The sequence below is a fragment of the Amblyomma mixtum genome, chromosome 1 (assembly GCF_055824585.1).
Source record: "Amblyomma mixtum isolate Tamu chromosome 1, ASM5582458v1, whole genome shotgun sequence".
NCBI classification, from domain to species: domain Eukaryota; kingdom Metazoa; phylum Arthropoda; class Arachnida; order Ixodida; family Ixodidae; genus Amblyomma; species Amblyomma mixtum.
Genome location: NC_143012.1, coordinates 311,055,787 through 311,082,769, shown reverse-complemented (window position 1 = coordinate 311,082,769; position 26,983 = coordinate 311,055,787). Strand labels below are relative to the sequence as shown.

At 50.0% G+C, this 26,983-nt stretch overlaps 2 protein-coding genes across 6 annotated transcripts in view; one reads left to right on the top strand and one right to left on the bottom strand.

Annotated features, from left to right (window-relative positions):
* The window catches only part of LOC149372430 (uncharacterized), a 276,300-nt gene extending 249,667 nt beyond the window's left edge, over positions 1–26,633 (top strand). For all 4 annotated transcript variants that reach the window (XR_016286998.1, XR_016286997.1, XM_089566906.1 and 1 more), the window contains one exon: positions 25,604–26,633. Coding sequence is in view for 2 of the 4 variants with exons in the window: in XM_089566906.1 (XP_089423032.1) it covers positions 25,604–25,717 (114 nt within the window). In the remaining 2 variants the exon portion in view is untranslated. The remainder of the gene's footprint in view (positions 1–25,603) is intronic.
* Shrm (shroom) overlaps positions 1–26,983 on the bottom strand; it is a 444,260-nt gene that overhangs the window by 231,239 nt on the left and 186,038 nt on the right. The gene's annotated exons all lie outside the window — the stretch shown is intronic.

Here is a 26,983-nt window from a genome sequence, read left to right as displayed (position 1 = left end):
ATTTTTTTTTTTTTCGCCGTATGTCACCGTGATACGGTTACAAAACACGACCTCGCAAGATAAACTTGATCTCTTAGCATTTGCGGCGCGGTTCTTGGGAGTTACTGGAAAGCACTGTGCAATTCGGGCACCCAGAATAATTAGCCATTAATTTCGCTAACAATGCGTTCCATAAACTTTTGACTGCGCGTTTATCAAGGCCTGTTCTGTCGTCGTTTATGGGTCGCGCGCATGAATTCCTGATTCAAGTCAGCACTTTTCCTTTCCGCTTATCTGTGCGAGCTTTTTCCTACCTCTCCTCGCCAGCGTAAGTGGAATTCCTGCCCTTTCGAGACACCAAGCACTTCCCTTATCAGTGGCCCCATCAACGGGTGCTAAACTGCGCCTTGTTAAGCAGTTAACACTTACGTTATCAGCTTTAAGATGCTGGTGAGAGAAAGGGTTCGAGTAATGGTGATTTAGTAGCTTACATTTGCCGGCCGCGAAGGAGCTTGCGGGGTCCGCCGTCCTCGTTTACGTCTCCAGCGAGACTGGCCTTATCAGAGGCATTCCCTTCTGGACGCCGTCCCCGGAGCGGTATGGCCTCACGCGAGATAAGATGCAGTAACACTCCACTGCTGCCGCCGGCGCTGCTGTTCGCTTGCTTTCTTTTTCTTTTAACTATCCCACACGCGAGTTACCAGACTGAGAGTTTTAACTCTACTTACGTTTCGCTGAAGCCGAGGTCCGCGAAATATTTCCGAAGGAGCGAGGGACCCAGTACGGGTCGGGCTTTCGCTAACGGCTGACGCGCGCCAGAAAAACATTCGCTCTTTCTCAAAATCGTAAACCAAGCAGCTCCCACAAACTGAGATAAGAAGAACGAGGAACTAAGGTGCGCGCAGGCACGCTGACGCTGATAACCGATAACGAGTCATGCGCGTTTTCTTTACTTCCTTCGCGCCCGCCACGCAGCGATTCGCGGGATTCGCCTGCGTCGCAGAAATACCGGCGTTCGCAATAGACCAGTCGAAAGCCTGGGCTGGTCGACGGAGTTTCATTCCATGGCTTTTTCACGCACGAAACAGTTGCGGGTGGTGCAGCTATTCCAGGTTTCCTTTCGAGGTCCTCGAAAGCGCCTCACCCGCTACTTGTCATCGGTCAACAAAGAAAAAAGGGACGCGTGCATTGTTGCGCAAGCAGGGAATCGAACGTTCGACCCCTCTCTGTTTGGCGCTCGACGCACAGCAGCTGAAACTTGAGCATAACAAGACAGCATGGTGCATATATCTAATTTTAGAGCAAGAGCTAGAGCAGTGTTCATTCTGGAAAACGAATGCGACGGCCATGAATCGGCAATAAACAAATAGAGTAAATGTCACTCCAGGCTGCGACTCCTTGCCATGGCCACGGAATAGCCAGTAATTTTTTTCTACTCGTTGAGGCTGTTTTCTCCTCGTAGGTGCGTCTATGTGCTGCGTACCCCCAACTCCTCCCACCTAGACGCTAAGATATGAGTGCGGTAATATACCGGTGTGCAAACACGAACTCAACGCGACTGCCGGCGTGATTTCGATCATCGCGAGCACTCTACACGGGCGCAAAAAAGTTGGCATTACTTTCTTTCCGAAGCTTCAGGAAGAAAATAGTGCCAACATTTATGCGCCCATGTAATTTTCATCCGAGAAAAGTTTGCGCGATCGCAAGGTGCTTCACAACAGCCTGCGGGGCAAAGGTCAAGTAAAATAGGCACCTTGTAAGCAAAACACATTAGCAGCTCGTCGATAACAATCGAACACCAGCACGTCGCAGCAAGCGATGCACGGGGTCACTTTCCCTTACAAAAAAAAAAAAAGAAACGCAAGCCAGCCAAACAGAAACGAAACCCCTGTTTACAGCCGGCATTAACGGCAACGGTGTGGTGTGCATCTGGTGGAACAAGCGTGTCCTGCATCTCACAGCCCAATCATCATCGCATCTCGAAAGGCCCAAAACAGCGCATAGCCGCGAGCGAGGCAGCCAAACAAGCGTGAAAACGCTGGGAAGGTCCGCGCCAGAGAAGGAGACGCTACTGGCCGTTTAGGAAGCACTTTCTCGGCACCTTGCGTCCCGGGTTGATATTACAGAGGCAAGCCTGGAAGCACACCGGCTCTCCCAAAGAAGGCTGGCTAAAATAAAGAAATAAAAGGTGATTGAACGGAGAGCGTCCGAGAACAGCGCGCGCCCCAGCACGTCGATATAATCGCTCCCACCAGAGGGCATTGCCTAGACTCGCGCGCACGTAAGCAACGTCATAGTCACCATCATCATCATCATGATCCCCCAGGGACTTGACCTACTTTCGTGGGACAGAGCGTCGGCATTCCGCCGGACAGTTTCAGGACTTCGTCCGGAGCCCGTAATCGGTAGCCTCTAATACCTGCTCCCTCGACTTGCAGGACTTGGCGTCTGCATTCGTAAACGCGCTTTTGAATGCGGCAAAATCAGTGCCGCGCCTGCCCACCGGAGCGCCCGGCTGCCCCCCTCAGCCATCTTCTTATATATACTGTCGTTTTGATGCTTCCCTGCCCTCTACCCCCCCCCCCCCCCACCCCCCCCCTTCCCTTGTGCAAATGAACTTTGTGCGGAGCGAGAGATAACAATCCATTGCTTTTGTTGTCTTTTCAGCCGCCAAGTTTGTTTCTTGTCTCACCGCACTGTTTGTGTCCGACGGCTGATTCTGTCTCGTTGCTCTACTGCCGTCAAAACTGTCGACGTTGTTTTTTCTTTTCACTGGCCGCCAGCTCCGAGTTAGCGGACCTCCCTTTCCCCATGGCAGGCTAAAAGTTGGCGGCGACATCTCGTCGTGATCTTGAAGAGCATTGTAATGGATGAAAAGCCGGGCTGCGTCCTCCGGCGAGCGTCTCGGTGATTCATCATGTCTTTATCACGTATTCTTGCGCAAAGCCTAGCAACTCATCACCCATAGAGAAATGATGGATCGTATTTGTTGTGACGGAGCCGGTCGTCGCTTTTATCCGGGTGCAGTGAAAACGTCAACCCCAGGAGCTGTCAGCAGTCTCCTAACAGGGTAGACCTTCCAAAGTCGCTGCTAAAGCGGCTAACTAAAGTATATTATTAAAGGACTGTAGACACCAAACCTTTGCTTTCATGTTTTATGTTTTCCAACGACGCGCGAGACATTGGTATAGACAGAGTGCCCCGTAGAATTCGCCTGCGACGGCTAAATAGTGTATAATTAAATTTCTTGACGCAGTTTCGGCTTCATCGACCGAACGATGGCTAAGACGAGTAGCTCGTGTTTAGGTCACGAGAGGCACAAAAACAGCAATATAACTTCCGATACGACATTTCTTGGAAATCTAGCTATTGAAACACGCGGTTTTAGTGCTGCAGTGAGTTTACACTACGTATCAGCGTTTATACCGCCATTTTTTCATGCGTCGCGTGACCTAAACATCAACTACACGTCGCAGTCATCGTTCGGGTGATGAAACCGAAACGTGAGATAAGAAATTCAATTATATAGTATTTAGCGGTTGTAGGCGAAAACCATGCAGTGATCCATGTATTCTAACGCATAAGGCATCATTGGAAAAAAAAAAAAAACACGCAACAAAATTAGGTGTCCATAGTCCTTTAAACGAAAGGCAACAGAACAGCGGACCGTATATAATGCCCCTTCGGTAGTGGTACGAATAAAAAAGCCACAATTCATCGAAAATCGGCGCAGTATATATATTATTTTTTAATTGACATCTCCGATCAAAGGAACTTAGTCGTTTCAAAGCATTTAAATGTTATACGAGAGCTTGGTAAATTACTGTGTGACTAGCTATTTTCTAAACCGTGGAGATTTGACTCTGGACCTGCTTCAGATGTTGCCAGGCGCACTCGCTTGGAAGCAAGAAGCGCGCAGTAATACAGGGATTGAGTGGTACCTGTATTTTCTGGTAAATGCAACGTGCCTCGCGCATTAGTGTTACATTCAAAAAAGATTTCAGTGCGCCGTAAGCTCCGAACTTTCACTGGCGCCTACGATACTTCTAAAGTACTAAGCGATTGGTAGCGAAACCTTGACTTTAACGGAAGAAGCTGACCATGCATGTAAATAAAAAAAACCATCAACGTACAGCTATAAGCGGCCCACCGAAATTTTTATAAGTAATCGTTCGATCGGTGTAACCATGCTCATGCCGCACTTCTCTCATGGAGGCCATAACCTATAGCGCGTTTGGATTAACGCAGATTTGAAGCACACTGGCTATAAGTTCCGATTTGCTGTAATTAAGTTAACTGCGAACAGTACGTTGCGCATATACGGCTCCCTCATTGCAGAGAGGTCTTACCTGACACTCTAATGTAACGCTCACAACATTTTTGTACAGCGGAGAGGAGGCGGGGTTACTAGTCATCACTGCCCTCTCCCTCACCGTCTACCTCCATTTATGGCCACGTCGCCTGTGCGGGCCTCACGAAAGCACACGCTCTCAGCTTTTATAACGCAAACACAAACGCGCCCCGTGTTCCGTCTCTGTCCATCCGGGACGCTAAGCAAACACGCCCGTCCCTGGCCGATGGTTTCGATCACGCATCGCGGCCCATCCAACAGAGCAGTTCGTCAGTGGAAGTCAGGGGCGCATCGGGGGCAACGAACGCCCTTGAGAGGCCGTCGGGCGAGAGCCGCCCTTTCCCTCGACGCGTCGCGACCGAAGAGGAGGAGGAGGGGGAGCGCAGTGCGGACGCGTAGCCACACGTCGCCAGCCGGCCCTGCCTCGATGTGGGTCACACCCGGCCGGGCTTCGTCGTCTCCGCGCCGTTGGGACGTCGCTGTTAGGGTGCTAACACTCACTCACTCACTCACTCACTCACTCACTCACTCACTCACTCACTCACTCACTCACTCACTCACTCACTCACACTCACTCACTCACTCACACTACACTCACTTACTCACTCACTCACTCACTCACTCACTCACTCACCCATTCACTCACTCACTCCCACACACACACACACGCATGCGTGCCTTTCCACCGCCTAGTCTTCCGAATTTTTTCTTTATTGCGAAAGCAATACTACTCCCAAGAACGGCATTTTAAAGCTCAGCGAAATAATACCTACTGCTTGCCCTAAAAAGCTCGAACCATTTCCGTAACTCGTAATTTTTGTATGTCTTCTTACGTGCGAGAGCTGACTCCTATGTCTGACTCTTTGTTCTATGATGCAGTTTAATGCTGGAAGTGAATGATGGTGCTGGTACGATGCTGGAAGCGTTGCGGGGGCTACCAGTAGCAACAATTGTGTTCAGAGACCGCATCGAATCTCTGCGACGGTAAACAGGTAAAAAGGGAATGGAACTGCAGTGTAATCGGCCTCTGATAAATTAAAGTCATGGGGTTTCGATCGGGCGGCGAGTATATTTCGAAGCGGAGAGCTCTAGACAGCTTGACTCGGTGGTCCAAAGGCAACAGTTACGCCGAGACCTTCGGTACTATACTCCAACAGAAGGCAAGATAACCTTTATACGTCGCAGCAAAAGTATCATTATTTCATCGATTAGTCAAATATTATTTAAACTAGCGCGTAACCAATGTCTTCGTAACTTATCCAATGGTTAAGGCATATAAATTTTCCCTCTTGCCGGTACCAGTCCGCATTGCCTATAATGAAATGTTACCGGACATGTAGAAACGAGTCGCAAAAGACTCGCGGACGAGTTGCGAAGGACGGAAACTTTCAGAGGCGTGCACTGTCTAACAACACGGATCAGTTTCGGAACATAAAACACCGCATATAGTGTTACGCAATACTCACCGGGCAACCATGGCGTAAAAAAAAGTTAATTACACATTTATTTCGATCAAACTCTGAAAATCTAGTGCTTTATATACGGGTAATTGTGATAAATATTTATTAGGAAGAAGCTAGGACTGAGGTTTATGCTCCACATGCATAGCTCGCATAACAGGTGCCCGGTGGCCTGTAATTGGTGGTGGCGAACTAGATTTATTGTCAACGCCCATAGTCCGAGGCAGCGTGTTCTGTGGGAGAGACAAGACCGGGTATAATGGAGCAAGAAATACGCAGTGCAGCGGTGCAGTGCAGTGAAGCTGAAATGTTTGCAGGGACCATACTGGAGTAACCCAGAGCTGCTTTCCGGGAACCGAGTACTATCAGAATCAAAAGATTAGGGATGCCGGTGTACGGGAAGAAAAATATTTCGGTGCGCTCACGCAAGCCAATCACGTGAAATGTATGATCGTATGACGGGGCGCGTATGTTCCATTCGCTGGTAACATAACCCGGCGACTTGGTTGCGAGCGAGCTCAACAATGAATTTTTGTATTCCACAAAATCTACGCTATACTATGCTATACTATCTACAATCCAGGACAAGGCGGACGCGTGACCCCGTGAACTACAACTGGGCGATCTCATTCCACCCCGGAATGCAATCAATACAGCGGCTGGATCTCCGAAAGGGAGAATAATTCCGTCTTGGTTTGTGGAATAAGGTATGTCGCGTACGAGATGTATACGGAGGTCGGTCCGAGGGCAGAAGAAAGAGCCTTGGTCACCATGCAGTTCTGCCTAGCATAGACATCCGCGCTAATGACCGCCACGTGGCCGCGTGTGAGTACAATACCGGGCACCGTAACAGCAGCAGCAGCAGCGGGCGATCCTTCTGCGGACCAGATCCAAAATGGGTCACCGTGCAACGGAGACTTCGTCATCTCGCCGTCATCGCCGTGGCGTCCCGCTGAGCCGGGCGTGACTGCGGGCGCTGACGTTGTTGCACGTGGTCGCCCCTCTGGCGGTGTCTGCGCCTGTGTGAGTGTGCCGTTGTCCATTCGAACGTGACCTGCCGCCGCTGCGTGCAGGCGAGTGTGTGTATCGGGGCTCCCGAGAACGACGGTCGTGACCGGCTCCAGCACTCAGCGCGGACTGTCCCTTCGCGAAAGGACGAGTCGCTGTGCGTCGGCGGGACGACGCCGCCTTCCTCGGCGCCGACACCAATACACGCATTCCCGCGACGTGTGCGTAAGTGGTGAGCGAATGGGTTATATAAGACGCCGGAGTGGAGGCTTCGGCTGCGAATATAACGCTGGGGTCATGGTGAAAATTTTATATACATGCGCGAGCAACATAGATGGGAACACTTCGCACTCAAAGTAATGATGATGATTTTGATTTTAACGGTGCAGCGAGAGCTTGACCAAAAAAGCCACGATCAACGTCTTTGGTGCGAACGAAATGGGGTCAAAGACAATTTCCCGAGCATTTCATCCCAGACAAGCCGAGTATTAGGTCTGGCAAAAGTTTACACCCATCGGATAACGGCGGGTAGCACTCGAAAGAACCAAGCCTGCTTTTACTTTTTTTCCATATATGACGCGGAAAAGCATAAAAGTGATTTGGGGAAAACTGCTCATCAATAAAGGAACAAAGCAGAGCTCCTCACTCATATGGAGAAGTCACCAACTGCTTGACAACACAGTGTTCCCTTTGACAACGCTGCTTTGGTACGTTCTAAGTGCTGAGGCTAGACCTGGATTAACTGGCACGCCGTATAGTGAAAGGCTTCGGATTTCGATCTACAGGTCTTTAGGTCGAAATCCGAAGTCTCTTCAGTGGCCTCCATCTATGCGCCCGACCTTTTTTGCATTTCGCCTTCATCGAAATAAAGCTGCCACTGACGGCATCGAACCCGCGACCTCACTAATCAGTACCAGTACGCCACAGCCACTGAGCAACGTAACCCGAGGGTGATTCAAGCAGCATAAAGCGGCATCCATCTTTCAGCCGACCAATCCGAATCTCATTAGAGACTGCTTCTGGGGACATGTTTTGCGGCAATTTTTTTCCCCGGCTTATTTGTTGCTGTCCCTTTACTAATTTCTTGCAACTGCGCTGTAATGAAATGGCTGATAGTAAGCAGTGTCAGTCGAATGTCCTAGCATAAAGAACGGGGCTGAGCAGTCGCAAAGAGTAAAAAAAGAATTAATGCACTATGACGGTGTGTGGCATGTGAGGTTTAACGTTCCGAAGCGACACATGGCCTATGAAAGACGCCGTAGCGAAGAGCTCCGAATTAATTTATACAAAATGCGGTTATTCAACGTGCGCTGACATCGCACAGCACGCGGACGTTATCCTTCTTTCTTTTTTTTTTTTCATTTCGCGTTCCGCTCGGTTCAGGCCTAGCGAGATGCTAGCTCGGGCTAGTTGATTTTTCTATACCAGTCCTCAGCGAAAATACAACGAAGACACAACAAAAAGAAAACATACGAATATCACAGGACCAGTTTAATGCAACGTTTATTTTCCTCCGGCAGTATTTCATTGCTACGACCCACCATACAAAGTAGTCGATCCCAGTGATAGTCTTACCCGAACCAACGGCGATAGGTGAAAAAAAAAATAAACATAAATGGAATAGAATTGCTATAGCTAAATTGCTCATCACTCTCCAAGCGTCCATTTCTACAGGAAATGGCTCTTTCGGAAGTCGCAAGCTGATGGCGCAATACTCAAAATGGTGGTTCGGCTGCTGAACTGTCTGACACGTCATTTTGTAAGGCAGCACTTTCATCGCTGGCAGTTGTTTAACGTGTTTTGCGCAAACATGTGCCCAGCCCTAACAAAATCGTCCTGAAATCAGCGCTTGAGTACGTCAAGCCTATGCTGAATCTCCGTTCTATTCGTTCTAAGCATCGCAAGTTCCATCTCCTCGCACAGCGCAAGGCTTAGGCGCCTTTGTTTGGAGCCCTTTGTTCCGGAGCCGCGAGAACATGTACGGTGTTAAACAGATGTCCGCTCTCCGAACGAAGCGCGTGACCGCCTCGATATTGATCTCCCCTTTTATTTTTGTTTCCTGTTTTTTTTGTTCTTTATTCTGGAACAGTCCGACTCATCTAAAAGTTGTTCTGGAAGTAATGCGCATGGTTTTACTTTTTGCTCCTCGTACAGTCTGTGCAGATAATTGCGCGGTTCTTGATAACAGCCTGAGGCCACGGAGAATGCAGCGTGCGCGCGCAGGGCTTAACCAAACTCATCAGCCCTTCCTAAGAATCACTTAACCAGGTGGTCTCTCGCTAACCACACACACAGCTCGCGCAATAGTGACCACCGGTGTAAACGGCGACAATAAAAAAAAAAAACAGAAAAAAAAAGTAACCGATGGCAGCACCACTCTCAACCGGCTCCGCGAATGGCCACACCTCACAACCTGCCACCGCTTGGGCGTAACGCAATCCGCGCAGCACGTGGCGTGCCTGACTGTCAGCCCGTTAATGCGAGAATCGATCAGAGGTCGGCTCTGGTCATTACCTGCAGTGCCCCCTCGCGAGCCAGTCGCTCGGCCTGCGAAGGTCACAGTCGCACTCCTGCCTGTTATGACTGTGTGCAGAGCGGTGGCGCTGAGTTATCGCGTATTGATCAATCCGCGGCTACCTACCTACCTGCCTGCCTGCCTGCCTACCACAGAAACCACCACCATTGCAACCCGGTCGAAGACCGAGAACGGTATAACGCACGCCACAAATTGCTTTCTGCGCGAGGCAGTTTCCCAGAGCAGCAGTGTGCGGACACGTGCGTTTCGTGACGTAATGAATCCCGTATAACGAAGTATGCGCTATAGCGCGCTGCTTGTGGGAAACGGGAATGAAAGGAGGAGTGGGTCGAGCAATTATATCAGTTGCAGAAAGCTAATAGAGAACCTTTCGTACTCAGCACGAGCCCATACGCAGATGCAGGGCAGGCAGGCAGCGGTAAATCAGGCCATGAGCACGCGCTAAGTGAAAAAATATTATTGGCCCCTACACGTTTCGGCCTTCGATATTGTAAGCGCAATAAGGGTTGCATCCGAATGAGATGGACACGCCGAATTGTGTGGGGGAAAAAAATTTAAAACGAAAAAAATTGTGAAGTTGCCGCGAAAAGCATAACACTTCTTAGAACGACATATTGGGTGAATTTGAAAACAAGCAGCCAATTTTTTTACCGAAATGATTGCTTCCGAAGTCATTCAAACGATCAATAGTAGCATGACGCAAACCGCGAAGGCAAAATCTCTAGAAAGGCTGCCCAGCAGGAACGCATCAGCCTTGCCTGAGGAGGGCTTTACATACAATGCTCTATGTATTTTTTGTTCAACGAAACGAATTTATAATGACATAAGGGGCGTATACGAATGAAAACCGATTCCTGAAACGTTACGCAGTCAAAGTTTCGGAGATTATGGCGATAAAATCGTGATCACGAAGGTAACTTCAGAGGTAGCTCCTTCAGTTTCTTATTAATCTGCTTATCCGTACTGCTGAAAAGGAAGTTAACCCCAACAAATTTTTTTTTTCTTGATTCACACTGACTGCCTTAAAAATCAATTTGTCCCGAACGCCGCTTACGTGAAACGCGACTAACTACCCTTGAAAGCTCAGAAGAATTCCTTTTTTCCTTCATGTTTCATAACACCGCTGCACCTTGGCAATCCACAGTTAAAGAAAAAAAAAGGTAAAGCGGTTTAGAGGACCGCGACCTTGTGGGCGGACGTACACAAGCGCATTCCACAGTTCCCGCACGGCTAATCGAAAGCAAAGCTGCTGTCCTTGTGATTTCACGCTATTGAGAAGTCAACAGTGCGTGATTGACAGTTATCGCCTCTCAAGTGAAAAATAAAAGGCTACACGAGGTGCCGGGCGCTTACACACAAAGCGCACGGTTCGAAGAAAGGCCTCTAACGAGCGGGGGAGATATGACCACGTACCGCCACTGCAGCAGAAACAAAAAAAGGTAAATATCGCCGGCTTATCGACCACGAAGCCTGCATATAAGCGGTGTTTCACGTAGCGTTTTCGTTCGGACCGAACCTCAGATAAAACCCAATAGGCTGCGGTCAAGAATGGGGGTGGCACCTGTTCCAGCCACGCAAAGGGCAAGCAAGCTGGCAGGCAGAAAGGGTGAGAAAAAAAATAAGGAAGAAAACACACCGACCTGACGCCTTTCGGCGTTTATGGAAATCAGGGCTCCTCCTCCTTCCCAGCGCGAAAACGACCCTCCGAGATGCCCGTCAAGAGGGGGACGGCGTGTGGGGAGATACTGGCGCACACACAATGGGCTCACTGCATTCGCGAGGCGCGCCTCTCGCAACAACAAACGCGCCGTTACGAGGGACCTTCTGTGCGAAGCAAAAGGGAGTAAGACGAAAATGCGCGATTCCGGTGCGATACTGGAGAGGTGGGCGCGAATGAAAGGGAGGGGGGGTGCTGGTCAAGGCGGCCACCAGCCCGTGGCCGCTGAGACACGCGCCGCCAAAACTGACCGGCAACGATCCTGAGGAGGAGGCCAGGGGAAGAAGGAGAGTCCGCGCTGTTGCTGCCGCCGCCCACCCGGCCGACATCGGCCCGGCACGAGGCCTTCGAGGCGGGCAGGCGGCCCTGCCCGAGTTTCGCTGCCAGAGCAGGGCGCGCAGCTCATGCCGGACAGAGAACAGCTCGGTGCGCACGCCGAACAATAAGGCACGCGGTCCAAGGCCTGCCCATCCACGGAGGCGGGGAATATACGACGAGCCCTGTCGCTGCCGCAATCTTTGACAAGCGCGGAGCAGGCTTGGGAGCGCGGACGCCCAGGCGTGCATTTCCGAGGGGAAAACAAAAAGCTTCTCTCTTCCACCTCCTCCCGTGTATTGCTATGACGAGGAGGAGGAAGTAACCACAACGAGTGGAGAGATATCGCACGATGACCAGCGGCGGCACAGCTCGCCGGCAGCGGGCCGAGCGTTCCGTTTTCGCTGCCACGTCCGCGTGCTCATCCGAGGAACGAGGTGCAGTGAGTCGACCGGTATATGAAGAGAGCGCACGCCGCGACAGGAGAAGCCCCCATTTCCGAAAGAAGGAAAGAAATCGCGTCGACGACGGTCGGCGCGCGAAAGTCACGGCCCCCATTAGCATGAGATCCGCCATCCTTTCCTCGGTCGCGCTCTGCGGGAGCCGCAGAAACGGGGACTCGGCGACGGCGAGGAAAGCAAGCAAAGTGACACCGATCGTGTTGCTGCTGAGAGCCGCGCCGAAACCGGAGGTGCGCGTCAACGAGGCGATGGCCTCTGCTTGGCCCTGCCTTTCCCCGTAAGCTGGCTTCCCCGCTGAGAGAAACAGGTGGCGTTCACCGAGCGCCGCGAAACCTACGACCTTTTTATGCGAAGCATACTACTTTAGCTACCACTTCAGCCCTTCACCGTGGTTATGCGCCTACAAATCACGTGATACATGACGTCACGACAGTAGAGAAACGGGGGCCCAAGAATAAACCCGAGTGTGATGCAGTGGGAGCACTTGCTGGCCAGCGAGGACGAGGAAGCGCAACGATTCCTTGTGCGCCGAGCCACGATGGCAGCAGTCAAGTACGGCATCCTGGACCAAGGATCGACCACGGCGCCCAGTGACCCGTAAGGGTCACGAACACCAATTTATTGACAATAAAGTTTTTTCCATCCAAACGGGGGCCCACCTCGCGCCGTCGCTGAGGTTGTGCGCCTCCAAATCACGTGATACATGACGTCACACCACGTGACACGATGACGTCACGACAGTGGAGAAACGGGGGCCCACCTCGCGCCGTCGCTGTGGTTGTGCGCCTCCAAATCATGTGATACATGACGTCACACCACGTGACACGATGACGTCACGACAGTGGAGAAACGGTGGCCCACCTCGCGCCGTCGCTGTGGTTGTGCGCCTCCAAATTACGCGACACGATGATGCTTCGCATTCTCCAGGCTTAACCAAGTTAAGCCTCAGCCTTTATTTTTAGCTACCTCAGCCGCGAGATGTTGTGGCGCCTGCTTTCACGATTACGACAGACGGAAGGCGACGTGGAATCCTCTGGCGTCGAGCAGCCGCGCATGCGCGGACAGAGACAATGCCTTGGCCAATTCAAGCGTGGTCTCTCTGGTGCCAAGAAGCCACGCTGACTGTACAGTACACCCAAGGGCACCCGCAAACGTTTTCCCTTCTGCATTGCGGTGCAGAAACAAGCGAACGCGCTGTGCGCCACGTGAACGCTTCCGAAGGCACCAACGCAGCGATTACGAAGACGAGCCATTGTTGCGCGATTCTGCGAACGGCCTTCGAATAGCGGGAGGCACGACGTCGATGACCGCCGGGACGCGAGGTCTCGCTGTGTGGTCGGAGTCGCTAAGCATTCGTTCGCCGATAACGCAAGCTTCGAACGTCGCGTTCCGGGCAAACGAGCGGCTAGAATGCGGCACGACGCGTTCGCTTGCTGAGGAGGCGGATTGTGTGAGCTTGCGAATGAGTGCCGCGTATACACGTTCCGTGTCTCCGCGTTCTAAGTGCCAGGGGGCGAAAGGGCGCTGCTCGGCGAAGCGTCGCTTCACCCCGTCGCCTCTCACTGGCTCCAGATCAAGACGCGTGCACCGATTAAGTTTGCACGAGTAGTGGAGAAATGCGCGCGCGCTGAGCCGCGAAGAAAGTGTGGATACAACTGCAAGTGCGTCGCATCTGGTACGCGAACCGTGACAGCGTAGGTGAAGGCAGGTCACGTGCTTACTAAAGGAAGGACCGAGACATCCTTCGTACACACAGAATTAGCTGCGCTCAGAGCGTAATTTCTTCAGAAGTTGAGCTAAAATTGAGGAAGCCGAAACTTTCAGTTATATAACTGTGATTTTTGTCACTCCGCTGACCGCGGAAGCGCGCTTAGGAAAAGGTTTTTGCGGAGTAGATTTGCTAAAACCCTACGTAGTCCTTGACTTCTTCACTAACAGAGAGGCACTCGACCCAATCCTGGTTCATATTGTAACGTGGCGGCCAGCCGAAGAAAGAGGCGTGGTGAACGATGGAGAAGAGATGATTTAATGGCCTCTGGCCTAGCGCGAGCGCTCCGTCCCGCGCCACTGCCAGCTTCGTCTTCGTCACAATATTACGCTGATACCTTGTGTCGCAACGCCGAAGTCGTTCCGACCTTCAGTCACATGTAAAGAAAAGCACATTTCCCGTCGGATAACGATGCGGCTGGACCAAAACAATGGGCGGCGCCAAACGAGGGTCCCCCGCTTAAACCTGACCAGCGAGTCGGGCGAATTGGCTCGCACCCGAGCCACCGAAGAAATGACGCGCCTCCATGGAACACGTGCACGTCCAGATGCATCCGCGCGTCCCGTCAGTTCGATTTTCTCACCTCTCTACTGCCTGGACGTGACAGCACGTAACGCGAAACCCGCAATCACTGTGGCACAAGAAGTTCGTTGACGCCCCCCTTCCGTGGAGCCGGGCGGCTGCAGAAGGGGGCGCTAGCGGAGCGCAACTCGGTCGCACGCGAGCGCGGCGCGCGGAGGGGCTCGGGCATTCCGTTGCGTGATCGCGGGCGCGGCCTTGGCCCGTGTCGCGCTGAGACAGTGCAGGGGGCACTGCGTGCGGACGGCGGCCCCGATCGCCCGGGCTGCTGACCGCGCATTCAGGGACAGGGGGACCGCGCCCGCGACGTTCCCTCCTCTCGGGTCACGGCGGCGGAGGCGCCGCTCTGACCCTTTGTGGACGCCGCGCGAGCGGGCAGATCTGGCGAATTTAGCGGAGAGAAGCAAAATAACTAAAATGCCGCAGATAATGTTTACGCCATTCCAATCAGTGCGAAAGCGCGGATCTGTGCTACGTAGAAGGCGACGGTGAGCGGACAGTCCCGCGGAACGGAGCAGATGGAAGTTGATGAATACGACGATGCGCAATGCGCAGCGCGAGAGTGTGGTGCAGTTTAACACGAGGAGTGTTCGGCTGCGGAGATAGCCTAGTTTTCTTCGTGGTTTGTACAGAGTTCATGTACAAAGAAAATTGCTTCAGAGTAATAAACACCACATCAAAAAAAAAAAAAAGGCTAGGGCCTAGTAGTCTCGCGCAGCGGCCTTTGAAGGTGATCTGTTTGCGCCGCCGTGGGTTCGACTCCCAGTCGTGGATATTGATGCGATTTCTTTTCACAAGGCTCTCAACCTCATGATTACTGCTTTCGCACTAACGTAGTAGCGAGGGACTGCCTTTCTGAATCCGCTCGGCTATCGCTCGTCAGTTCTGGATACTACACCGTTACGGTGCTGTGTGCGACCTGCCCAATGATCCTTTCCAAAGAAAATCTTATCAAGATAAAATAAGAGCCGCTGCAGGAAGTAGAGTGAGCATGACATTCTTTGTTATTTACTTATATTCAAGAAGAACTCTAATTACATGGTTCTAATGCGGGGGATGAAAAGCTTTGTAAATACACACATCACGGGTCAGTGAATTCCTTTCCTTAATTGTCCGCACAAAGAAAGAACGCTCAATAATGTTAGTCGCAGAACTATACTGTTTAACCTTTTAACAATGATTAACCCAGGAAGATACATAAAGCGGCGGATGCAAATAGGATGAGGATGAAATCATTGTTCGGTTACGATAAACTGGGGAAAACAGTTTTAAACATCAGTATAAGGTATGCTAAAAAGTTGCAGTCCTACCATAAACGTCCTGGCGCGTTCATCTCCACAGTACAGTCATATTTCTTCCTTGCGATACTCCGAGAATTTTCTCACATACTATAGGCAATATGCTAGCAGCACAACCGCTTGGTGGCAGCTGTGCATAGCTCACGATGGTGGGAATAACGGTGAGTGAGAATGAATAAATGAGCATCAGGAGGAACATGCTCATGGGCTTGGGCAGGGCATGTAATACGAAGGCAAGATAACCGTTGGTCCTTAAGGGTAACGGAGTGGATTCCAAGAGAAGGCAAGTGTAGCAGGGGGCGGCAGAAAGTTGGGTGGACGGATGAGATTAAGAAGTTTTGCGGGGATACAGTGGTCGCAGGTGGCAAATGACAGGCTTAATGAGAGACATGGGAGAGGCCCTTGCACTACAGTAGGCGCAGTCAGGTTGATCATGATGATGATAATGGTCAGGGGCATGTCTCCTCCGCATACAGAAACAGCTATGTTATTTTAAAACACAACTTAAAATTTTCTCTCGTCACAACAGATATTTTATAAAATTTCTGGCCAGGGAGTTGTAGGAACAGCATAAATATCTGTATTAAAATATAATTTTGTGTAGTATTGCGCTGTCCCTTGTCGTAGCAACGGAAATACAAAAAAAAATACTGCGGTACTGCAGAAAAATTAGTCGTTACAAGTCTACGAATTAAAATAGAATTAAAGAAAGTTTGCCAAACAAATGCGTTAAAAATGCGTACTATATGCTCGGGACATGCAGAAAAACCTATATAACACTGCCCCAAAACCAGCTCGGGTGTCCCAACAACGCTCATCCGGGTGAATAAGCTGCACACGTTTCTCGGTTTTTTCTCGTGAGGAAAAACCAAGGCACGGCTGCTGCTCCTAAAAAAGTACTAAACGCAGCTCCTGTTTTCGAGCGATAAGAGAGGCAAGAAAAATGTGCGACTCGAGAAAACAACATGCTGGGCAGAATTAGCTATTCGAGAGGAGACTCCACCTTTCAAGGCATTGCCGTAAGTTTTCCGTGCTTGAAACAAAGTACTACTGCAGGTTCTTTATTGTTATTGCACTAATCGCAATGGTCGTGACCAGCATTACATGTCAGGAGGTTGCAAATAAGAGCACCATTAAATAACGTCTTAGCTAATAAATTTCGAAAAAACTTGTGCAGTAGCACAGACGGGAGAACTTTAAACCTTCCTTTAGGCCACAAGCAACCGTGATCGGCGATTAGGATCAATTTTCGAAGAACAACGCAGGAAATAGGGCGCATTAATTCGCTTGGGCGATGCAATCGAATTCCAGCGTTATTACGACGCACGCATTGAACATGTTATGAATGCGAGCCTCTATCAGTAAAATTTGCATAACCGGCAGCCTATTCCCCAACAGGAACTAAAGGTGTTGTGTCTCTAAATCACTCCAGACAGATATGTTGGTGAAAGAAAAAGAAAAGAAAAAATTCACGGGCGATCATACGACGTGATGCGTCTAATCTAGGTTAGTGGTACTGGTTCTACATTTCGCTTTTGCGATGAGCGCCTTTCCCATGCGTCTTTGAGTGATTTTGCCGTCGCTTTCTCGTTCCCGTGCTGGTGCGGATTTCAGCTGAGTGGAGGCCTCTGGAGGTTCAGCACATGGTGGGTGGCGCGGCCTTCTGGTGGTGGGTGGAGCAGGCGCGCGCGCACGCACGCACGCACGCACGCACACACACACACACACACACACACACACACACACACACACACACACACATTATACTGCGATGTGTTTTACTGCAATCCAAAAACCCAATCATTGAAGCTATGCAGCAGAGAGAAAAAAAGCATGAAAGAAAGAAAGAAAGAAAGAAAGAAAGAAAGAAAGAAAGAAAGAAAAAAAGAAAGAAAGGAAGAAAGAAAGAAAGAAAGAAAGAAGGAAAGAAAGAAGGAAAGAAAGAAAGAAAGAAAGAAAGAAAGAAAGAAAGAAAGAAAGAAAGAAAGAAAGAAAGAAAGAAAGAAAGAAAGAAAGAAAGAAAGAAAGAAAGAAAGAAAGAAAGAAAGAAAGAAAGAAAGAAAGAAAGAAAGAAAGAAAGAAAGAAAGAAAGAAAGACATGGAACTAGCGGGAGCTGGGGGAGGCAGGTTAGCGCGTGTGGCAGCGGCCGTGCGTGTGGAAGATGTTCGCGCATCAAGGAATCATAGAAGCAAAATTCGCGCCCGAGTAGAACAGAGCTGGAAGGCCGCCTGACTGCCCGATGTCCCCGGCGGATCTGGGCCACGCACGTCTCTCCCCGCCTCGCGCGTGGCGGTGGCGGTTCACCACCAGCGCTTCTTCTTGGGCCGACGCTGACAGCGCGAGCCGGCGAAACAAAGCGGCCACCGGCCGGCAGCCCCCTCTTCCCCAGCGCAACCCCGAACAGTGATAGCGGGAATCAGCAAGCAAGCCACCGCAGAAATGACTGGCGCCATCGCGTGCCCGATGCCACGCGGATGGCGTGGAGGTGGAGCTATAGGGCGTCTTTGGCGCGAGGGCCATTCTCCGCGCCTGTTGGCGTCGGCAGCGCGCGAGGCACCCGGGTTCGCTCGCCGCTGCCGCTTCTACACCCTGTCACGGATAAATCCGTGCATAACCGCGGAGCTAGAACTGCCCACGTTTATAGCCCGGAGACTTATATTGCAAGGCTGCTCTGCATGTATACTCCAAGAGGTGCCTTGATTTCGTACGCGCCTTGGTATACCATGATCAACGAAAGGCACGAGAGCCGGGTACTGGTTAATGCGCGCTAAACAGTCTGGTGAATATCAGGTGCCGGCACCATAGGTCCCCCACGGGCTGCACGGTATTAGTGGCACGGAGCACACAAGGCCGCCCATCCATTACGGTTCTCCGACCGCTCCGTGCAACCTCCTCCCGCGTCGTGGAGCGCCCGATCTGTGGCCATCGCGACGGCGGCATTTCCACGCTTTGGACGCGGCCAGGATAATGCGAGAACAGAGCAGCCTCCTAGGCTTCACCCCCCCTGCTTCTCTTTGTCTCTTGAGGCGGTTATCGTTGCGTTTACGTCTTTTTTGCCGCGGAGCAAGGTTTATCTAGCTCCCCCTCCCCTTATTGTGTCGCGCTGCCAGCGAGTTATCGGCGCTATGAATATTTCAGTGTTACTTGTCACGACGTAAGGCATTCCACGAAGATAATGGGGGCGACAAGAGAGTCGCTGAAAACGGGAGACAAACGACGCTGTTTGGAAGAAAGGCAGAGAAAGCCAGCCGCTCCTTTGCATGCCGAGTGTTTGCTGCGGCGACACAATGGTCTACATAGATTTGCCTGTTAGTTGTTCCTTTTTCTTTTTGAGGCATTCCCGCACAAGGTCGCACAGCGTTTTGTGCTGCGACGAAGGGCGACTAACAAGACCCACTGAAGTCTTACACGTGTTGAGTATTAAAAAATAAATCGCTTTTGTTTCACGGCTTTCCATGCAACTGAATGAGTAATCAGAACGTTCTGCCGCGCACGGCGCATAAAACAACTGAAGAGTGGCGTTAACAGAGATTAAATAAGCATTTAAAAACAAACTAAATCTACTACTTGAACTGACTCTATAGCTTCAAGTGCGTAAACAAATGTCTCTCAGGGTGGATGTTTGGGCGAGTTGGTTGCTCATGATGCAAAACTGTAGCGCTCGAGACGAGGACACAACGAAGACAACACATGCGCAAAATCCAGCAAGATCCAACACATGCGACAACATGTCTCTATTTGCGCAAGATCCAGCTACAGACATGCCGACATTGTCAGTCTTCAAGCAGACGAGATTTACAACGCTTTCGGCCGGCGTGGCGCTGAGGTTAAAAATATTACTGACATAAGCATTGCAGGTTTAATAACAAAGCAAAGTTGTGATATGCAGCAGAGCAAGTATAAACTCTTTTTATTCGATTAATCACCTTAAATAAAATTAAATAGCAAAATTTTCAGTCGGCGCACGTACACGAAAAGTTTTATTTGAGCGTCGTAGCACGTCAAAAGCAGCACTAATTGAAGCAATTTTTTTTTTAAAAAGAAAGAAAACTGTCTTACTATTACGCATCTTTACCTGAAGAGAAAGAAAACGCGCGATTGGCAATTTCCACGGCGGGGGAGTTTTGTTTTGTACAAATTCTAGCTCTACGTCCCAAAATTATCAAAATACTCCACTCCTTGTACATGTGTGCGTTTGTATCCGCTATGCACCCTGGCCAATCCCCCGCCGTGGGTATGTGCCATTAAGCCTGAGTACATCATCATCATCATCTTCTCTCATCATCCCGAGCAAAGTAGGGTTCTCCCCTATACAATGGCTGTTGGCATGGCGTAAGAATTCGTTGGCTGCTCTGGAGTTTGGTGTGCTTCCTGCTATGTAACGAAAAAAAAAACAAAGCAGGAACAGGACCGTTCAGAACAAGCTTAGCACGCAAGAGATTTCTGGGCTTGTGGTTTCTTTTTACGCTCTATATTGAAGCTTCTTGCCTATCCCTACCGGTTATAAGTAGCTGAACGATCTTTTTTTTTTAACTGATCAGCTTAGAATCAAGTACTAAAGCATCCACTCATGTGGTGTTAGTTACCACCCAAACGGTACTGCTGAAATTTAAATCCGATAAGATACGTAAAACTTACTTTTTGTTTTTGTTTTTAACTCCTGATTCACGTAACGTCTAGAGCACGGGGATTGCGGCCTGCACTGATACGGTTTTAGGTTTTTGTACGGCGCACCAATGCGTACACTGTGCATGTTCACTAGTCCCGATTCGCCGTGCCTATGACGCTCTCGCGGTTAGTCTGCGTTGAAGCGGCTTTCAGGGCCGACTGTCATTTGAAACACTCGCGCGCATCTGAGTGCATAGGTAGTATGCACAACACGGACGCGAGATTATACGCCGCCTACAGACACACTTTAAGAGTGAGTATTATTGTTATTAGGCAATTACGAACCCCTGCCGGAGTTACGCGCAGGCAGCGAGGCGCCTGTGTGTAGCCGCGATAAAAGGCGCCTTGACCGCAATATTCGGCCGTTTACAACCGGATGACTGCATTAAAATTCAGGCACTGCTGCTGTGCAGCGAGATTAATGATATGTGTAATGCTCGGCGCTGCGGGTCGAAAATGCGCATCGCTTAATGCCATAATGCGAAGGAGCGTTGTAGCAACGAAATGGCTTCGTTTAAAATGCTACACGTGACTTGAGACTTAAAGCGTTTCGTCGTCCCGTGGTCATCATCGCCGTCGCCAGTCAGCTTGGGTTCACCTCAGGGCTAGGGCACCTTCTAAAAAACGTCACTTTTAGGCTGTCCTGCGTCAGCCGTGGCCACCTTATCACAAAAATATTTCCCACTTGGCCTCCCCACTTGACCATCTGCCGAATACGTTTCTGACTACGCTACCTTACTATCCAGCCTCCGAATCTGTCCGTCATCTGCTCTGAGTATTATAACTTATAAGCTCTTCAGATCGGATATCACCGGCTCATGTTTTGTCTCCAAACAACGGTGGCCCATTTCTGTTTGCAGAACTGCTGCACGGAGCGGATTAAAGGGAGTCGGCGATCGAGTTCCGCCAAACCGAGAAATTCTTCATTGGAAAGCTGCAGTAAGCCCCATTTTTTAAACAAAAAATGCTTACTAAATATTCAGTGCAAATAGAGCAAAGCTATCGAAAGCGCGACGAGCGCCCGAAATAGGTAAAACAAACTCGAAACTACTCCAAGCGAGTGTACACGTAGAGATTCGGGTTGTAATAAGAGAGCAAATTACTCATTGGCTCACTGGCAAATTACTGAGATTCAGGTTCTTTGAAAGCTGTCTTTACCACACGACGAACATTGTGGGCAAAGCCAACTCACGGCTGCTGCGTTTCTTGTCCCGCAGTTATCCACACACTATGATACGCTTGAGCTCTTCTGTCCTTGCCAATTTATGCCTTCCCAATCAGGAGAAAAGAAAAACTAGAGGTGTTTACAACACAGCGCTCCCTTCTCCCACCCACCTTTGTTTTTGTTTTTTTTTTTTTGGGGGGGGGGGGGGGCAGTCAAATTCAGTGCAAATTCAGAGAACACATAACTGAATTCTACCATGTAAGCACCTTTTCGTGGGCAGAAAGCGAGAACGGCTTTATTATTCACAGAAACACCGTGAACTGCCGACTCGATCAAATAATGAGACTAATACCCTTGTCATATTGGCACTTACTTTCAAAGGCTGCTGAGTCGAGAACATTCGAGATTCTCAATCGCTGTAAAACTCTAAGGAGTTGTGCCGCTGCTACACGGCAAACTCGATCGCCGTCGAGAGATTACATCACCTCACGCTAAGCTGTTGTGGCGTAACCGTCGCCACCAATAATTTTGAGCGCATGCTGGAAACCAGCCAAGTTCAACCTGAAACAGTCAATCGTTGCAATAGTATTAAGCACTCTTGGAATGAACTTCGTTGTCTTGGACATGCCGTAGCATTCAAGCACTTCTGAAGAAGACGGTGTTCGTCGTTTTGTACCGAGCAACAATGGTATTACGCTTGCTGCAGTGTTTTGTTGACCGAGCTGCCTTTTATTTATTTTTTTCAGCAAAACGAGGTGTTTATTTTGAAATTGATTATTTTTCAAAGACGCTACTGCTCTGATTTTTTTTTTCCCACAGCACGTTATCTCGAGCGCTCCGCGTACGAGAGTGCACACTGCCGCTGCTCGAAGGCCTTCGAAATCTCGACAGAATTCCGCGCTGCTCGTTTGATTCAATCGACAGCCGTCCGTGTGGCAACGCTCAATTGTCCACGCTCGACGCGTACTCCTTTTTTTCCCGTCTTCTTTTAGTCTGTTTCTTCGACACTGCCTTTTTCTCGTCCTCTTTTTCAGCTCCCTCACCGCAATCCTAATTGGAGCTGCTGTCGCTCCATCATACAGCTTCGCTCTCCCACGTTCTCCTTTCCCTCCCGGATACAGCAGCTATCAGGCATGGAAACGACGCTAAACGTAGCCCCTCATGTTTTCCGGGATTCCATGTTTTACTCATGAGCGTTGCAGTCACAAGCGCTAAAACAAAACATACGAATCTGCGGCCACTTTATACCCTTTACGGAGAAGACGGAAGTGCCGGCCCAAACTTATGTACACCGGTGAGCACAGGAAGAAGGGAGGGGAGAGAGAGAGAAAATTGTAATCGTTCCTCTTCCTTTTCTCTTTACTGCGTTTTCTTTGCGGACGGTCAACGGCAGCAAGAGAGTAGCGACGCGGAGGCGACAACCTTTAGCACCCGTGCCAACCCCCGCACGGATCAATAATTGACGGAGGAGCACCTCGGACCAGGTTGCTCGGGAGAGGAGAGTTGAGAGAGGGAGAGGCAAAATAGAGGCGGCGCGGCACAACGGGTATATACGACGAGGAGGAGAGGGTTGCCGCGGGCCGGTTTAATGGCGCCCTTCTCCCCCTCCGATGTCGGTGTTTTAATTGGCAGTTAACGTTCCCCCGGGAGATTAGATACGCTACTCGCGGCGCGCATGAACCAGCTCGATCGGGTCCGCTATAGAGCAGGCAAGGGGAGCCGCGTGAATGGTTAAGCAGCCTGACCCAGGAATAAATCAGCGAGTCATCGCCTGCGGGAGGCACAATCAGTACGAGTCGCAGGCGAAACAGCTGCGACGGAGTAAAGCGGAGCGCAGGGAAGAGAGCACGCTGGCTTTCGTGTTGAGGGGAAACTAACAGGAAAGGAACACGAGTCAGACTGTAATTGTATCTGCAGTTCAGTAGCCTTGAACGCGACCGGGAGGGCAGTAAATGTCAACATCAACACTCCGGTTCTACGCGCTAAGCCTCAGTGCTGCACATGCTTGTGGTGAACGTTGCGGACGCTATTATTTTTCTGTCCTTTTTTTTTTACTTTTCCCCCGTTTTCTGAATGTGTGATACAGGTGAGGATCACTACAGACTAGAGGGAGAACATCCAGCGCACGTGACACTGTGACAAGATAACATGCATTGTACGCCTACATGGCTACATGGCTTTCATGCAGCAAAGCACTTGTGTCTAGCAGGGTTTCTGGTTCATACCACTTGCGTGCAGAGCTGGGGGAAATCGTCGCCGACATATGCAACGTCGCTCACAGGAAGGACTTCCCAGAAATGTATGAACACTGCTGAACAGGAATCTTTAACTGGGGCAGCCGCGGGCAATGTCCAAAAAAACCAAGAAACTAAGGAGATATAGAGAAAAAGGGAGCGCTTTGCGGGTTAAGCGACTACTATGATATTCACCACTGTTGCATAACCTCGGTCGTGTGAACAGGTATACAGCTATGAATGGACATAAAGGAACTACCCGGAACGAATGGAATGCGAACGAGACAATAAAAAATAAAAAACAGCATAACTGTAAACGTTATGAAATTTCTCACGTTCCAAGAACGGTCATCGTATTGTCGAAGTGAGAGTTTATAACGCATATACTTGATATGCCTCATCTAAAAAGAAGGAAAATCGCCATTGTCTATCGCAGAGAAGACATCGGTGAACTGCATGTAGCACCTAATAAACGTACAGTAACAGGCTCCTCACATCCTTTATGTGAAATAAACCTGATCTATTGATTGATTGATTGATTGATTGATTGATTGATTAATTAATTGATTGATTGATTGAAGTCGGCAGTACTATCCCCAGCTTAACGATGTAAAATACAGCCGCAACAAAGGAAATTTTTAGCACTTCTAAAATCACATTACATTGCCTAAAGTTATAACATCTCTATTACATTGCCTAGGGCTTTAACTCTCTCCCTCGCTCTCTCTCTCTCTGTCTCTCGTTAAAAAATTCCCATTTACTACACAACATGCCGTTCAAAACTGAATTTAGAAAAAAAATCACAGACCCAGTCCTCATGGGCAAAAGCTTTGAAATCTTTCGTCACAAAGCTTGCACAGCTGAAAGCTGTTCAATATACTATTCTCTGTCACGCGGAGCACGCGGAGCACGCGGATTCTCCCCTGACGACTGACCGTGTCCTACCCGTACTTGAAACGCTACCCGCCTCTGGAGTCGTTCCAAGAATCTGTTCGTGAAAAACGAGCACTTATCATCGCGTGTATATATAAATAGACGGTTGCCTCGACATGCATGTCAGCAGGCGAAGCACGCAGATTGGCGAGCAGAATATAAGCCTTTAATTATCATGACTATACATTCGTCTAGACGCTTGCGCGCAGAATGCGCTGAGAGACAAGCACAATGTCGGTGATTAACGGGCTCGGCTGAGATAAGATCGTCTACCGCAGCGCAAATCCTATTCATAACCTCGAGCTTCTACGCCAGACCAGCTGATGAGCGAGGCAATAAAGATATTGAGCAACGCAAGGCAGTTCTAATAGCCATCATGTGCAGCTACAGCCAAAGACTTCAGGTCACATGGTTTGCTTCTCAGCCATTAGTAGAAGCACTTCCGGGACCCCTCAAGACAAACAGGTATTTAGAGGTTATGAGGAAAGTTCTAGCCTCACACCTTATGGAGATGTAGAGCTCCAAATATTCTCAGTGGTTCGCCACTACTAGGCAAACCAAGCGGCCCGAACACTTTTGGACAAGGCTGTATACGTGCTTACGTGTTTTGTTTCGTTTTTTTTTTCATCATTTCGCGCTGACAAAAGTTCTACGGTACTCTCACAGCTTGCCCCATTCAGTGCTGTTTGCATAAAGGGCGCCTTTCTCTTCCAACTGAGAAAATGACCGCCAGTTCCTTTAAGTTTTGGATGGCTCTAATGAGGCGCTGAAGCTCAAAAAAAAAAGCAAGGAACTGACCATCGGGGGCACGCGCAAAATTATGCGAAGATCCCGCACCCTGTAGCGCACACGACGTTCACAAACGATTCCTCCTCTCTATCCGAAACAAAACGCGAATGTAAGACGACCGGCCAAGATCAACAGGACACAATGAGCCATCCATTCCGCCACGTTTCTTTGAGACGAGCGCACGTGAGTGATAAGTAAAATGCAGAATGTTCCTCCTTCGAAGCTGGTTAACTAACCCGGACATAGAGAAGACGCTGACCAGATGGAAAGCAGATCCTACAGTCCACTTGAAGTATTTGTTAATTTCTTGCCAGCGAGTCTTTTTTCTCCTTTTCTCGCAGTGCACGGCGGCCTTCCAGCCAATCAGTTCATTTCCGGACGGCGCCACTGCAGATGATTACCCCGCAAGTGTAACGGCCGTGTGTGCGCACCGCCCACCCCATATGCACGGCTGATTGGGCCCGCAGATAGGGCGACCGGACGGCGCCCCATTGTTCCGGCCCCGAATAAAGGGACTCGCCTTAATTGGCAAAGGCCGAGTGTCCCGCTACGTGAGCGGGCCCGGAGAAAAGACTAAAAACGCTTCCTGAACGGTGCGCGCGGCGCATAATTGCACGCACCGCTGATGAGGAAGAAAAGAGCGGCGACGAGGTGGTAAGTAGCCGTAATCGAGACCGTTGCAGGACAGTCGATGAGCCCTCGTCGATTGTGCAAACTGCGCGGATCAAAGAAGGCCCAGGTTGAGCTGCTGGCTATAGACTATAGCGCGCGCCTGGTACGGCCGGAAGCCGCGCGCGAGGCGAGGAAGACAAAGGCGTGTGGGAGAATGCCCGTGCCCTGCTTTACTTAAAGAAAAATAGCCCCCTTTCTAACGGTGCTTGTCTCCGGTTGCAGCTTCCTGTTTTTGTGCATGAGGGGGGCTGAGGAAGGTAGCTGCTCAAGAAGGAACGCACTGCTGCTGATTCGTGACTTCGCTTTCGTATTGGAGTTTACAGATCCAAGAGCATTAAGATATTAGTTGATAATGGTGCGCCTCTGATGATGACGGGAACGGAGGTGAGGTTGTGATTTTAATAGGCTTCGTTACATGAGCACAGTGGCCACGAGCTCGAGCAGAAAGGAATAACAATGTCACGTGGTCACAAAGACGGCCAGACAGGCATGCGACGGACTAGGAAAGCCGTCTGTTTGCTTATTCGGCAAACTGGCACCCAACAAAGAAGACAAAGAAACTCGGGGGCGGTGGTGGCTATCATGAGCCGAATGATGTGACTTATATCCACGCAGCTAGCATTTGTAGGGCGTCTCTGCTGTGCACTAAAATAAGAGCTTTGAACGAATAACCTCTGAAAGCAGTTCGCGGATTAGAACAGTGTGTGATGGACTCCGACTTTTGATATCGTACACCAAGGTATCACCAAGTGAGTGGCACCCGCCAGTCGCCAGTTCATAAGTTGATTTGCTTGCCCGAGCTGTATACCTCTTTCACAAGGGTGCCAACTGCTTGTTAGATGGAATCGTGACAGCGGAGAGACAAGATAGTTGAGCCGACTGTGCGCCGGCTTCATGTCACCATGAGAACTAGCTGCTTGCAAATTTCGCACATACTGCCACCCGAAAACTCTCGGAGCAAGCAGGATAAACATTCGTGACCAATGGTTTCTGCTTATTGTAGCCACCAAAATCTGCCTGTGTGTCCTCAAGTACAGTCGCAAAGAACC